Source organism: Cydia pomonella, chromosome 5, assembly GCF_033807575.1.
Source record: "Cydia pomonella isolate Wapato2018A chromosome 5, ilCydPomo1, whole genome shotgun sequence".
Taxonomy (NCBI): Eukaryota; Metazoa; Arthropoda; class Insecta; order Lepidoptera; family Tortricidae; genus Cydia; species Cydia pomonella.
Genome location: NC_084707.1, coordinates 26,321,252 through 26,336,400, shown reverse-complemented (window position 1 = coordinate 26,336,400; position 15,149 = coordinate 26,321,252). Strand labels below are relative to the sequence as shown.

At 42.5% G+C, this 15,149-nt stretch overlaps 2 protein-coding genes across 2 annotated transcripts; both read right to left on the bottom strand.

Annotated features, from left to right (window-relative positions):
* Nucleotides 1-132: 132 nt before the first annotated feature.
* Nucleotides 133-3,402, bottom strand: LOC133518251 (trichohyalin-like). Its single transcript, XM_061851883.1, has 4 exons — nucleotides 3,398-3,402; nucleotides 1,919-2,228; nucleotides 1,124-1,663; nucleotides 133-999 (listed from the first exon to the last, which is right to left on the bottom strand). The coding sequence occupies exons 1-4, from the start codon at nucleotides 3,400-3,402 to the stop codon at nucleotides 133-135; spliced, it is 1,722 nt and encodes a 573-aa protein (XP_061707867.1).
* A 1,376-nt stretch (nucleotides 3,403-4,778) lies between these two features.
* Nucleotides 4,779-14,980, bottom strand: LOC133518176 (ubiquitin-like-conjugating enzyme ATG3). The gene is made up of 7 exons (XM_061851805.1): nucleotides 14,757-14,980; nucleotides 14,280-14,468; nucleotides 13,323-13,436; nucleotides 11,972-12,130; nucleotides 11,294-11,452; nucleotides 10,977-11,104; nucleotides 4,779-10,393 (listed from the first exon to the last, which is right to left on the bottom strand). Exons 1-7 carry the CDS (start codon nucleotides 14,826-14,828, stop codon nucleotides 10,240-10,242), a joined length of 975 nt encoding a protein of 324 aa, XP_061707789.1. The 5' UTR covers nucleotides 14,829-14,980; the 3' UTR covers nucleotides 4,779-10,239.
* Nucleotides 14,981-15,149: the final 169 nt, after the last annotated feature.

Here is a 15,149-nt window from a genome sequence, read left to right as displayed (position 1 = left end):
CTCGACAAGCTGCTGCGGCTCGTCGCGCTGCTGCCGCACAAGCCGGCCCCGAGCTAGACTTTACTCGACCCGCTCGACAAGCTGCTGCGGCTCGTCGCGCTGCTGCCGCACAAGCCGGCCCCGAGCTAGACTTTACTCGACCCGCTCGACAAGCTGCTGCGGCTCGTCGCGCTGCTGCCGCACAAGCCGGCCCCGAGCTAGACTTGACTCGACCCGCTCGACAAGCTGCTGGCGCTCGCGCTGCTGCGGCTCGTCGCGCTGCTGCCGCACAAGCCGGCCCCGAGCTAGACTTGACTCGACCCGCTCGACAAGCTGCTGGCGCTCGCGCTGCTGCGGCTCGTCGCGCTGCTGCCGCACAAGCCGGCCCCGAGCTAGACTTGACTCGACCCGCTCGACAAGCTGCTGGCGCTCGCGCTGCTGCGGCTCGTCGCGCTGCTGCCGCACAAGCCGGCCCCGAGCTAGACTTGACTCGACCCGCTCGACAAGCTGCTGGCGCTCGCGCTGCTGCGGCTCGTCGCGCTGCTGCCGCACAAGCCGGCCCCGAGCTAGACTTGACTCGACCCGCTCGACAAGCTGCTGGCGCTCGCGCTGCTGCGGCTCGTCGCGCTGCTGCCGCACAAGCCGGCCCCGAGCTAGACTTGACTCGACCCGCTCGACAAGCTGCTGCGGCTCGTCGCGCTGCTGCCGCACAAGCCGGCCCCGAGCTAGACTTGACTCGACCCGCTCGACAAGCTGCTGCGGCTCGTCGCGCTGCTGCCGCACAAGCCGGCCCCGAGCTAGACTTGACTCGACCCGCTCGACAAGCTGCTGCGGCTCGTCGCGCTGCTGCCGCACAAGCCGGCCCCGAGCTAGACTTGACTCGACCCGCTCGACAAGCTGCTGGCGCTCGCGCTGCTGCGGCTCGTCGCGCTGCTGCCGCACAAGCCGGCCCCGAGCTAGACTTGACTCGACCCGCTCGACAAGCTGCTGGCGCTCGCGCTGCTGCGGCTCGTCGCGCTGCTGCCGCACAAGCCGGCCCCGAGCTAGACTTTACTCGACCCGCTCGACAAGCTGCTGCGGCTCGTCGCGCTGCTGCCGCACAAGCCGGCCCCCGAGCTAGACTTTACTCGACCCGCTCGACAACCTGCTGCGGCTCGTCGCGCTGCTGCCGCACAAGCCGGCCCCGAGCTAGACTTGACTCGACCCGCTCGACAAGCTGCTGGCGCTCGCGCTGCTGCGGCTCGTCGCGCTGCTGCCGCACAAGCCGGCCCCGAGCTAGACTTGACTCGACCCGCTCGACAAGCTGCTGCGGCTCGTCGCGCTGCTGCCGCACAAGCCGGCCCCGAGCTAGACTTGACTCGACCCGCTCGACAAGCTGCTGCGGCTCGTCGCGCTGCTGCCGCACAAGCCGGCCCCGAGCTAGACTTGACTCGACCCGCTCGACAAGCTGCTGCGGCTCGTCGCGCTGCTGCCGCACAAGCCGGCCCCGAGCTAGACTTGACTCGACCCGCTCGACAAGCTGCTGCGGCTCGTCGCGCTGCTGCCGCACAAGCCGGCCCCGAGCTAGACTTGACTCGACCCGCTCGACAAGCTGCTGCGGCTCGTCGCGCTGCTGCCGCACAAGCCGGCCCCGAGCTAGACTTGACTCGACCCGCTCGACAAGCTGCTGCGGCTCGTCGCGCTGCTGCCGCACAAGCCGGCCCCGAGCTAGACTTTACTCGACCCGCTCGACAAGCTGCTGCGGCTCGTCGCGCTGCTGCCGCACAAGCCGGCCCCGAGCTAGACTTGACTCGACCCGCTCGACAAGCTGCTGCGGCTCGTCGCGCTGCTGCCGCACAAGCCGGCCCCGAGCTAGACTTGACTCGACCCGCTCGACAAGCTGCTGCGGCTCGTCGCGCTGCTGCCGCACAAGCCGGCCCCGAGCTAGACTTTACTCGACCCGCTCGACAAGCTGCTGCGGCTCGTCGCGCTGCTGCCGCACAAGCCGGCCCCGAGCTAGACTTGACTCGACCCGCTCGACAAGCTGCTGCGGCTCGTCGCGCTGCTGCCGCACAAGCCGGCCCCGAGCTAGACTTGACTCGACCCGCTCGACAAGCTGCTGCGGCTCGTCGCGCTGCTGCCGCACAAGCCGGCCCCGAGCTAGACTTGACTCGACCCGCTCGACAAGCTGCTGCGGCTCGTCGCGCTGCTGCCGCACAAGCCGGCCCCGAGCTAGACTTGACTCGACCCGCTCGACAAGCTGCTGTGCTCTTGATTCCACGAGTATAGCATAAGTCAAATTTCACGTCTTAAAGTATTACGATTCACGTATCGTCGCATTACAGATTGTGAGTTTAAAACTAAAATAACTGCGTTCGGCTTGGAGTTTCGTGGATTTGTGGTGTAGGTTCGATTTAAGGAATCTAAAATTAATACAAGAATTCAAAATACTTTGTTGGTAGAAAAGAAGTGAAGATGACGAGCAATCATCGACATATTTTGTATAAACATGATGATACTATTAGTTTGTAAATTGTTCACAAACCATGTGATTGAGCGCGAATCGAAAAATCGTATTTGACTTCATACAAACAGAATTCAATTCGAGTATCAGAACATCGAGAAAATTAAAGAAATGGGTATGTTAATTAATAAAGATCAAATGGATCTTAGACCCAAATGAGATTTGTATCAGTAATGTACTTAAATTCAAGAAATAAATTATCGACATAAATTGGCAGAAGTAAGCAGTAAAATTTATTAACGGTCATGACAAAAGAGAACGACCATGAGTATAAAATGTTGTACACAATGCTTTCGAGGTAATGTGTATATTCCTGATTGTATAGGACTCGCAGATAGTACGAACCGGACGACAAAATATGCTTTAAATAGATAACATTCTCTGTTAACACGGTTTTGAATACGATATTATATTTATACATTTAATATGATTATGACGATGTAATTTTTCAAATATATCGGATATTATGGTAGTAGTTGATTTTAATGCTAAGTACAATCGATCCTTCATATAAATTGTTGAAATCGTCCATTGTATAACTAAATTTTCCTTTTTACAATTCCAAAGATATTATTATGTATAATGGTTTGAATACGTTTGTCTGTGTGTTTATAGTTTTTAATTGTGAACGGTGTAGGTAGACCCTTTGTTTATTGCTTTAATCCTCAAGTTTGCGAGATAGGTACATTGGAGATGCTAGTATTGGGACAGCGGTGTGAGCATCGCATTAGAGTAAGACCAACCTAGCTGCGGCGATTTTCATAGCACAGACGTTCAAGTGTTATTTAAACGTCGTAATTTTATAGATGATGATGATGAGATTCGTCTGTGCTATAAAAATGGCTGCAGAGTTATCTTGGTCTGACTCTATCATTCTGCTAGAAACACAACGAAGCACATAGATAATTTGGATACGACATTGTGGTAGCTCTAGACATGATGCTGAAGCCGATAGCAGGTGGTCCTGGGTTGGCGATGGCGCATTTTCCTTAGTTGTTAAAATCCGTTACACGAATGCGTTAAGTATACCTATACATATTCTCTTGTAGTAGTCCTTGAAGATAAAATGCGCCACTGAAATCGTTTCAACTACTGTAATATGATTTAATGTTTGATGAATCGGACTGTATTATGTTATTACGCTAAAATTGGATTCTCTATAATATAAAAGTCATAACTAGTGTGTTCAGGGGAGTCACTGCCTCTCGCGCCGTGTAGCCGGCGTCCAGCAATCATAGCTTCTTGTAGAGTACACGGGAGGCTGCTCCCGTTCCGTAGCTACGAGTAGGCTGCAACTTGTCGTTGGAAATACTGACGTAAATGCGTCCGAGTATTCAGTGAGTAGTCTCTACGTATTGGCGTAACGAGGAGGCCTATCGTCTATTCCATGTGATATAAAAAAAAATGTATTACAATATGTCCTCGTCGGGCACAGAATAGGCGCTTCGTTTAAATCATTCCCATCTGTCGCCGCCTCGCACCTACACGTACAATTTTGTAAACGAAAACCAAATAACAAGTCTTTCGAGATGACATTTCCAAAAAGTTGTACTTCATTAGGGCGGGTCCACACAGAGCGACCATATGCGCGAAGCAATTTCCTCGCGCACAAAACGGCCCATGTAGACGTGCCTCGGCCGAGGCAGAGCGCACGTTTTACACACACTACACTACACTGGCCGTTTTGAGCGCGAGGAAATTGCTTCGCGCGTATGCTCACTCTGTGTGGATCCGCCTATTAGCTAAATGACTGACATCATTTATGGTAATAATAATAACTAGCCGACATTAGCATCATCGTCCCAGTGCAGTAAAAAAGGATTTCCCGTCAGTTGTGGTGTTCGGGGATTTATTGTCAGTATTCCCGACGATCGATCGACCAGTAGGGAAATTCGCGAAAGCGGCAGCTATGTATAAATTTGTATATTATGTTATTGAATAAGTAGGTCGAAGTTTCTTATATGTACTGATTATATTTTTATTATTGAACTGGTAACTTGTACATAATGTGATACGAATAAATTATTAGAACTATTTTCTGTTTCATTGTTTAATTAGACTTTAACCCTTTTGCAGGTATAGTACAATTTATCGACCACATACGCGCCAATAGAATTTCAACTTAATCATTCCGATTTAAGGTTCAAATTAGATAACACTTTTGGAATATATTTGGATTTTTTGGGAAAACCTTGTAGATTGGTGCGGCCTGGAAAAGGGTTAATATGAAGTTATGAACTCTTTTAGGCTGGACATATAGCATTTGTCATGTTAAATCTAAAATAAAACGAGTAAATGGTAGCAAAATATTCATTTAATAAAAGATTATGTAAAAATAATGCACAATCAACATGCTCATAAATAAAAGATTTACACAACTTAAAGTGTACTGCGGATTTAAAAGTTTATTCTCGAGCTAAATAATATAATAACATTGCTTATAATTCTTACGTAATAATATCAAAACCACATCAGTATAAAAAAGATCGCGTATATAAATCCAGCCAGATGCATCAGAATGTCAAGCCTGAAGAATAAAACTACTTTCTCAGAGTTGTTGCGATCGATTAATATACATCTGTCGGTTTTCCCCGTTGTTACAACTGGTAATTACTGCTCTTTCTTCCCCAGTGGTAACAGCTGGGAATAACTTGAAAATGTAAAGCCTTTGGTATGCTTAGGAACAGGTCTGCTCCATATATATTCAAACAACTTCAATTGAAACATGACATGTCATGGTTGCTAAATAAATGGCAATTATTTGACAGGCGCATACGAAAGGTTAGAATGACTTTCAAAACTAAAAAAAACTTAATTACGTAAAGTCACCTGCAATAATATGTTACTCTTCGAAGGGTGCAAAAATATGTGAGCCGCTCTTATTATGGCTCCACAAGTAACAGGCCAATTCGAGTTTTAGTTATTAAATCTCATTCCAATATGATACTGATCTGTCAGGGTCAAAAGTGAAGTTCTTAGATTCTAGTTTTAGCAATTAAATCCAATTTGTAGGCTTAGGACTTTTAGTAGCATACCGTGGTTCTAGAATCCATGGAGTCGCAACATTTTATTTTTTCAAAGTCAAAGTAAGTATAGTATGTATATGTAAAAATTACGTAAATGCTAGTAAACAGAATAAACGATTGGGATAGGAGGGTCGTTTATGGAACATATAAATTTTGGATTTTCTTTTCTTTTACCATCGTAAAGAATGTGTTTAAATAATGTTTTGTTAACTAACTATTGTGGCGCAGTGATCCAATGAGGGTCTTGGCCTCCAAAATGAGAGAACGCCACCTGTCTCGATCCTGTGCCACTTCCTGCCAGTTATGTGACGGCAACATCGACCGTGACGTGAAAAATAGAATAAATGCGGGATGGATGAAATGGCGACAGGTTTCTGGAACAACTTGCGATCCACGAATGCCCCTTAAACTTAAGGGGAAAATCTACAGGACGATCGTGAGACCTCTTGTAATGTATGGATCAGAATGCTGGGCGACGAAAGTGACGGATGAAAGAAGAGTGCACGCCGCGGAAATGAGAATGTTGAGATGGATGTGTGGAGTGACGAGAAAGGATCGGATTAAGAATTAGTATATAAGGGGAAATTTGAAAGTAGCACCGGTAGCGGAGAAGATAAGGAGTGGTAGGTTAGCGTGGTATGGGCATTTAATGAGGAGGGATGAATGCCTTATAGGAAAAAGAATGTTAGGAATGAATGTTGATGGACGGAGAGCGGATGGTAGACCGAAAAAACGATGGATGGATTGTGTGAAAGAGGATATGAGAAAGAAAGGAGTGAGTGCTGAGGTGACGAAAAATAGAGGAGAATGGAAGAGAATAACATGTTGTGCCGACCCCACATAATGTGGGATAAGGGCAGGAGGAAGAAGTTTTGCTAGATACAGTTTTTTCTCCGATCAATATTTAAAGAGTATTGGGGTTCTTCAGTATATCTCTGTAAATATTGATTGGAGAATAAAACTGAACATAACACTCTTATCTAAACACATTCTTTACGATGGTAGAGGAAATATTTTTTTCATCAAAAAATTACCTACCCCTACCCAATACCACAACCGTTTATTTAGTTTACCAGCATTTACTTAATTTTTACATATAAATATACATGTAATATTTACTTTGACTTCGGCTTTTAAAAAAAAATGTTTTGCGACTCCATAGATTCTCGAACCACAGTATGCTACCAAAAGTTCTAAGCCTTCCAATTTGATACTGATCTGTCAAGAGTGACGTTTTTGGTTGAAGGTTGACATAATGCGCAATTCGGCAGGTCCTCTAAAGGAGATTGGAACCATCTCATATTGGAATGATGTCAGATAAGTATCACATTATATTGTTGGAATTGGCCTGTAGGATCATATCAGATATTTTTGCAGCCTTCGTTATGTAACATATTTTTGTAGGTGACAATACTTTGAAAGCATAATCTTTTATCAGCGACCGCAACAGCTGCTGGACGTTCCGTAGGAATGTTTCCAAACCGCACAATACATATCTTTAATTCTTTATAATTAACAAAATTAATTATGATAAAAAACAAGATTTTGTATAAAAAGTAAAGCTTTACGTGTTTCATTGCTTTACTGTGATTAACATAACATAAGACTGTATCATAACATAACATAACATATCGACGATCTCGACGTGTAATCGTAGGAAATTAAATTACGAAAATTGGTAATTTTCACAAAATCGGCGCAATTTAATACTAAAAACGTCCGAGCGATTCTTAAAAAACCATGCCTCTTTCATTATTTTTGTATTTTTTCATTAACTTATTTCTTCTCAGAATTCCGAGCTCTTACGATCCTAATGGTAATAAAAAGTCCCAGAGTTTTTTCCTATTGTGTTACCATGTCCCCATATTCTTTGTATGGCGGTAACAAAAAGGAAAGTTTGAACGACGTATGGAAATTTTGTCATTTTTTCCCCTACAAGGATGAAAAGGACTCGCTATTCTGACGAAAAATAACACAAAAGTGGCAATAAATGAATAACAAAAAAAGAAACGCTCTTCTAGGTTTAGGTACCACAATCGCAAGTGTAACAAGTTTTAAATGTAATATAACAAAATTAAATAGATAAGAGTCCGTCTAAGCTAACATTGCACCAGCATCAATATGATAAAGTGCGGCGTTGTCATTATATACGTCATATTTTCATAGAAAAATTGACATTAATTATGATATTCCACACTTTGTTATTGCAAGTGGCATGCAGAATTGGCTTGATCCCACTTTCTAAATTAGCTTAAATAAAAATGTGTGTAGCATTACAAGACAAGAAGTTGTGAAAATATCCGAACATCACTATGATTTCATAGGGAGGACAATTTTTATTTTATTTTGTGGTTACAGCAATTATTTGTACTAATATTATATAATGTCTAGCTCTTATATAAATGTGATAAGTTCTCTACTATTGCAATGGCATTACTAAACATGTTTAAATTCGTTGGCTAATATCATTTTTCTAACCATCGACTGTAATGGTTGAATTAAGACTTCGTATACCAAACTATAATTGCGTGTTCATGTATGGGCTCCCAACTCAACTATAATATTCATTTCGATATACTGTAGTCAACTATATTTTTTTCTTACCCATCACGTGCCTCGGCGCTCCCAAAGAAAAGACTAAACGGGCGCGGAGTGGGACTAAATAGTCGCGCGTTTATGTCTTTTGTACTACATTTTTGCTTACTGAGATACCTACCACTTTCCATTATTTATTTAGGTATTATAGTAAAAAAGTACTATTTTAGATGACTCGTAGAAAAAGTATTGTATACAATTGTGATATAATAACGCTTTTCAATCTCTTACCTTACTTAGCAAACTCAGCAAGCTTCGTTGTCTAATCACGACAAAGAGAATTGATTGTAATAGAAAGGTTAAGTCTAACAAAAAAACGTGCCCCTTAGTTTAACACCCAAATCATGTACTGCGCCATGTTTTGTGGTCACTGAATTGTCAAACGTCAACTTTTGACAATCAAAGTTATCTCGTTTATTTGTCAAATTCGAAGCGCGGAAGTGTCTTAGATTTTACACATCTCAATCAATGTATCTATGAACACGGTACTTAACTGCAAAGCTCTCTATTATATAACGATTGTATAAAACACCATCAGTTATAGAATCTGCCTTTTTTAAAATACCATTACCACGCCATTCGAACGTCTAAGCACTCTAAATATACCGACTTTGACGTGACTAAGAGCCATACTGAACGTCATATTTGAAGTTAATGACAGCAGTTCCACACTTTGTCATAGCAAAGGGTGTGCAGAGTTAGCATGGCTCGACTCTAATAAATAACGTACAGGGATAATTATATAAGCAGCTAATGTACTGAGGTGTTCAGAATGGTTTGAACCGTTCTGAAATGTCGTTTTGAACATCTGCTCCACTTAGATATTTTTGCTGCCGACTGTAGTTTCTTAAACGTCGACGAAGGCAAGATTTCATGTGTCAACAGTCGTGTTTAATGAAAAATTTGTTTTTGTATCCCTCTCCACGTTTTCATCATGCCCCAAAAACAAAAATGTATTGAATTTCTTAAAATACTAAACGATATTGCTTCTTGGCGCCGATACAACGCTAAGCAAACGAGAACCTTATTGCGACCACAAAAGCACCAATGTACTAAACTTTATCATTAAGGAATATGGAGCATTATTGCTTAGCATTTTCAGCAAATATCCTAGCTGGTAATTACAGCGAAGGTTTTTCAAATGGCGATACCGAAATGTAGCTAATTCCAAAGTTGAAATATACAAAACCGTGCCATCATTCAGTGTTAGTGTTTGCACTAGCTGGCGAGAAACTGCATGAACTGTAGCCGACACAGAACCCAGAAACCCCCTATTCATTGGCGCGAAGCGTTATGTCAAGTTTCCATTTTCAGATTTAAGCCACTAGATGGCAGGGTCTGTACTATGCGAAATAGAGCCAGCGTGAAGTGTAGGGGGCGGCACCTGCTTAGAAGCGTAAATTGTTTTCTCTTTCGATTCAGGTCCCGAGATGGCAGACCCTCTAACCCGCACGGTCTCTAATGTAACCGTAGATTTCAAGATAAAAGCGACTGAACTCCAAAAACTAGATATACCTAAACAGACGAAATTGGCCTCGTCTGACTAAATTTCGTCTACATAATAAGTTTGCGACAGCTTAAATGGTATGAACTTTACCCTCAGAAATTTCTTTTGGGTTTTCTTTTTTTAGAACCGTTAGCACTTCTGATGCAGATTCTCAAATAATTCTATAAAATGAATGTTTCGCAGAAAATTTACAATCTGAACAAAAACGTTTTCTAAATAAATGAAAAATGTGACCTTTTTGCCAGTCTGAAGTGCCAATTCAAAAAAGAAAACCTCCAACAAATAAGTTCCAACACAAAAGGTGTTTTGTACAAAAGTTTTGGAAATATTATCAATATTTGTTTCCAAGATCCACAGAGCTAGATGCCGCACTCGCTATTACCAGTAAACCATGCGCTAGTAACATCTGTCCTAAGCGGAAGCTTTTCATCAGATTTTTCGCTCGCACCCGTCCCGGCACGCATCGCCCCATCGGATCGATTAAATATACTGAATACAGGCGAACTTGTCAGTAGAAAAGGCGGGAAATTCAATTTTCTACGGAAAGTCAACTCTCCGCCTTCGCGCCAATTTTTTTTTAAATTTGCCGCCCTTTTCTACTGACAAAGGTCGCTGCGCGCGAGGACAGTCTAGTTGATGGCGAAGTTCTGCGTGAAGTCATACTCGATGGTGGGGATGACCGTTTGCACGAATTTAAGGAACACGATGAGGTACGAGTGAACACCCATTTCCCCGCCGCTCTCCGTTACCGTCTCTATTATTTTCTTCATCACTTCTGCGTGTCTGGAAGCAAGATACACATATCATATCACACTCACAGCTACCGTGTAGTTATTTTTTAATAGGGTTGTTTCCAATTTTTTGAAACGCTTGTATTACGTTCTATATTAACTAAAAGTTTCCCTAAAATTCAGCTTTTATACTAAAAACGGCTATAAATATGTTAAATTAACAAAATATATTTTGACAGATGCTTTCGCGCCCAAAACGCTTTTTGAAAATTGTGTGGCGTCACAGTTTACAGTTTGTTACATACACACGTAGAAGATACGAACTGTCAACTGACATTTGTCATTTGTTGTTTATCGCCTAACTGTCAACAGTGTCAATCCGAGAGTTGCGACGGCATCAGAATCCTCAATGACGTTTCGAGTTTGGTCACGTGACGTGTGCCAAAAGATATTTAAATTCAATATTTACAAAAATATGGTCATTACAGGTCCCCTAAAAGTAGTTTAACATGTTCTTATAATCCAAAATAATTTATTGGGATACAATTCTGCCCTAAGATTTGTAGATGGAAACAACCCTATTGTTGAGGTTTGGTTGTCACCCGACGACATGTAAAGTATATAGTTGTAGCTACCGGCACGGGTGCACGGACGCCATGCCGGGCCCGGCGAGGTGCGGGTGCGCCTCCATGGTGACGGTGCGCTTGGCGTGCTCGGCCGACACGTCCTCGTACAGCGCCTCCACGCTCAGCAGCGCCCGGCTCTGGAGGATGACCGTCAAATTAATATCACTGTTGCAAACACGTTTTATGTTTTGAGATTTGAAATTATATTGAAACATATGACTTGAATTCTTTGCTCGAAGCGGCCTCTAGTGAGCAGTAAGTTATTAATTCGAAGGCTGAAAAGGTAAACATTACGTAAACACAATGATGAATACTTTAGTTCTCACCTCGTCGTACCCTATGAGCCACAGCCGCGGGGTCTGGTAGTACTTGTCGTACGTGATGTGCAGGTCGTACGTGCGCGTCCGAACGATGTCGTCGCCGTCGCCGCGAGAAGGTTTCGGCTCCTTGGGTTTGCTTTCCTTCCGCGGCGCGAGATCTGTTGACTAAATATAAACGGTTGGCTTGTGATTGATTTACACATTTGATCTGATATTTAAGTGCACGAGTCTCTGAATATTAATTTTATGAAAAGGATTAAGTTTATTATTTATTAATCAGTTTATCAGTTGAAACAATCAACTCAACTGTATCTGAATGATATTCACTTAAAATGTATTCTTTGTACTGGTTAAGTATTTGTCTAGTTTGTTCTTAAACTGATTGACAATCAGTGCTGAGACCACATCTTCTGGTAGTTTGTTCCACGCTTTGACTACTCTGTTGCTGAGAAAATGTCTGCAGGGGTTGTTTTTAGACAGTTCAGATATTAACTTATATTGGTGGCCTATTACTATTGCGCTTCTATAGGTGTTGAAACTGGTCTATATCGTCTGGTCGATCGGTAGAAGTTCAACTTGAGAATCAGAATGTGTACATTAATGTGTATGTTGGTAATCCTAAATAAAGAAAAATAAAAATAATATAAATACATTCAAATATGGGACCATTGCATTGTAACCTACAGGATCCACTTCGTCCAGCAGCCCCGACTCCTGGAACTGCTCCATGTCTTCAGCTTCACCATCCTCCTCCTCCTCCTCATCATCATCATCATCGTCGGGGTCGCCTGCCTCGCCGTCGCTGTCGCCTGTGTCGGCCGCTTCTAGGGTCATCTCACACACCTGACAAACATTCATGCAGCAGTTGTAAATATAACAGTATATAATAAAAATTTCTCACTCTTCTTGCGTTCATAAATTCCAAGCTAGGGGTTGGGACACTTCAGAATAACAGTTTCTCCAATGAAACATTTCATTATATATTTGTTTCATTATATATCTCACCAGCATGATCAAATTATATATACTATATGTAACCCTAGCATGCTCGTGCTATGAGCATTTTGCCACCCCTGGGGAAACAACCTATTTCTAGAACATATTACATTTGGTAAGGTCATGTTTGGTACTACTTAGAGTAAAACTAAGAAATGTTACTTTTTCTAATAATTTTTGATCTATTTCATTCTATAATAACCGGCCAAGAGCATGTCGGGCCACGCTCAGTGTAGGGTTCCGTAGTTACTCTTCCGTCACAATAAGCTAAACTGGAGCTTAAAGTGTAGTAAATGGTACCTTTCACCCGAGTTAAACAAATAGGCAAATTTTCATAATCAGTACCTAATTAAAGTAAGTCTTTTTACTATGAAGGGAAAACTTTTTGCGATAACTCAAAAACAGCTAAACTGATCATGTCCGCTATAGTTTTCATTTAATGTCTTTCTTAAGCTCTACTTCCACGATTTTTTTCATATTTTTTGGACCTATGGTTCAGAAGTTAGAGGGGGGGGACACATTTTTTTTTCTTTCGGAGTGATTATCTCCTAATATATTCACTTTATCAAAAAATGTTTCTTGAAAACCCCTATAAGTTTTGAAAGACCTTTCCAACGATACCCCACACTTTAGGGTTGAAGCGAAAAAAATAATTCACCCCCACTTTACGTGTAGGGGACGTACCCTAAAAAATATTAAATTTTTAGATTTTATTGTACGACTTTGTCGGCTTTATTGATTTATATATCCATGCCAAATTTCAGCTTTCTAGCACTAACGACCACGGAGCAAAGCCTCGGACAGACAGACAGACAGACGGACATGGCGAAACTATAAGAATTCCGTTTTATGCCATTTGGCTACGGAACCCTAAAAATGATTACAAACAGGTTCATCCATTATTATAAACAAAAAATCATGTCAAGTATGGGTGGCAACATGCTCCCACTCGTATTTGTCGTAGTTCTCGTATTTCACGGAAAGGCAACTAGTCTAGCGTAAAATGTGTTTTTTGTGAAGTGATAGTGAAGGAAGGTACCTTCTCTTCAACGGTGGGTGAGCCGGCGGTGTCATAATGGTGAGTGTCCACCCAGCCTCCTTCTCCATCCTGGTCATCCTCTATCACCTTCTCTTTATCTTCACAGTACTCTATCTAAAATTAATATATTTTAATTAAAGACATAATTGTAACTATAAGTACCATAAAAGATACCACAGTCAGTCTCTCAGCTGAAGTGTCAAATATTCAGCAAACAATCTAATTTCCACCACATTTTATATTAATACTGTTTGCCTATAAAGAATTGCGTTTGCTAAAATTTATCTGTTTCCCCAGCAAAAGTATGTGTTGTGTTGTGTGTTCATGAAGTAAATTTGTTATATGATAATATCTTATTGGTTTCAATGTGGCCGTGGTTTTTATGGACATTTTATTACAATGTAGAAAGATGTGTGATCCCTTGAGGGTAAAAGCTTCCTCTATCTCTTTTTATTTCTCTTTATCTGCACCTAATCTAATTAGGAGTAGGACGAAAGTACATCCGAGGCTCAGACAAATGGAGCAAGCGAGTCACCCAATGGTACCCAAGAGAGGGAGAGAGAGAGGCGAAGAGACCTCTAATGAGATGGGACGATGACATTGCGCAGGTAGCTGGCCGTAGCTGGAGCAGAGTGGCAACAGATCGGAGAGAGTGGAGAAGGTTGGAGGAGGCCTTTGCCAAAGGGCAAGCAGACAAAGAATACAAAAGATGGGAGATAATAGAGAGATAATGTGCAAATTGTTGTTCTGTTAAAGTTAAAGGCTATTTTATTTTATTTTATCTGCACCAGAATACTCTCCCAAGTATTTCCTGCAATTGTCTCCCTGAGTTCCATTTGCCCAGTGGGCCTTTCCATTTGGTGTCCAGCCCATCACGATTTTTGTCTTAAACTAAGTCTTGTAGTGCATCTGTCATTTGTAATAACAATACCCAACCCTAAATGCTAAATCCTTTACCTGTTTACACCTCCTGTAGCATGGCACATTCCTGGTGACCAAGAACTGCTTGTCGACGGGCAGGTAGTTGCGGATTTTGGACTCCTCGCCCTTGGCCCACTGCCACGTGGGACAGTGGTGTACCAGGTGGTCCCCCGCTGCCACAAACTCTTCGGGAGTTAGCACACCAGTCTCTTGGAACTTTGATTCCTATTGGACATGATAGTAATGTTCATAATAGACTACAAGCAATGTATATTAGGAGTAAATGAGTAAATAAAAGTATTTATGAGGATAAGGATTTAAAATGAACTAGGTAATCAATGTAACATTAAATAATTATAAACGTCACTTAGCATATTACAAAGCAAATGCGACCTTAAACGCTAGACACATGGCCAACGCATCGTTGTTTACATTCTAATTAATCAAGTTCATTTACATACTGATACTGTCTCGGTCACGGGAAGTCAACGGCAGTACATAAGATAAACCCACCTTCAACACGGGAGTGAGGTACCCCGCGACGCCCAGGGCGGTTCCCTTCACCGTGTTGATGACACTTTGCATTGTAGCCCGCTGCCTACTGGACGAAGAACAATGGGCTTTTGTGTGCCAAACAAAAGGCAATTACGAAAAATTACCTTTAGCCGGACAATGGAATACGAAACTGCCGTACGCAAAAGCACTTTTCGTTTGATTTGACGGTTTTGACTTTTGACATGGTGAATGACAGTACGTATCAGTTCAGAAATTGTGTATTGTTTTAGCTCGTTACACAATGGAGTAATAATTTATCTATTGCTGTTAATTGTTTTAAACATTTGTTTCGATGTATATGTTAATTATATTATACACTCTTTTTGAATTACTTGTGTCACAGTATGTTGT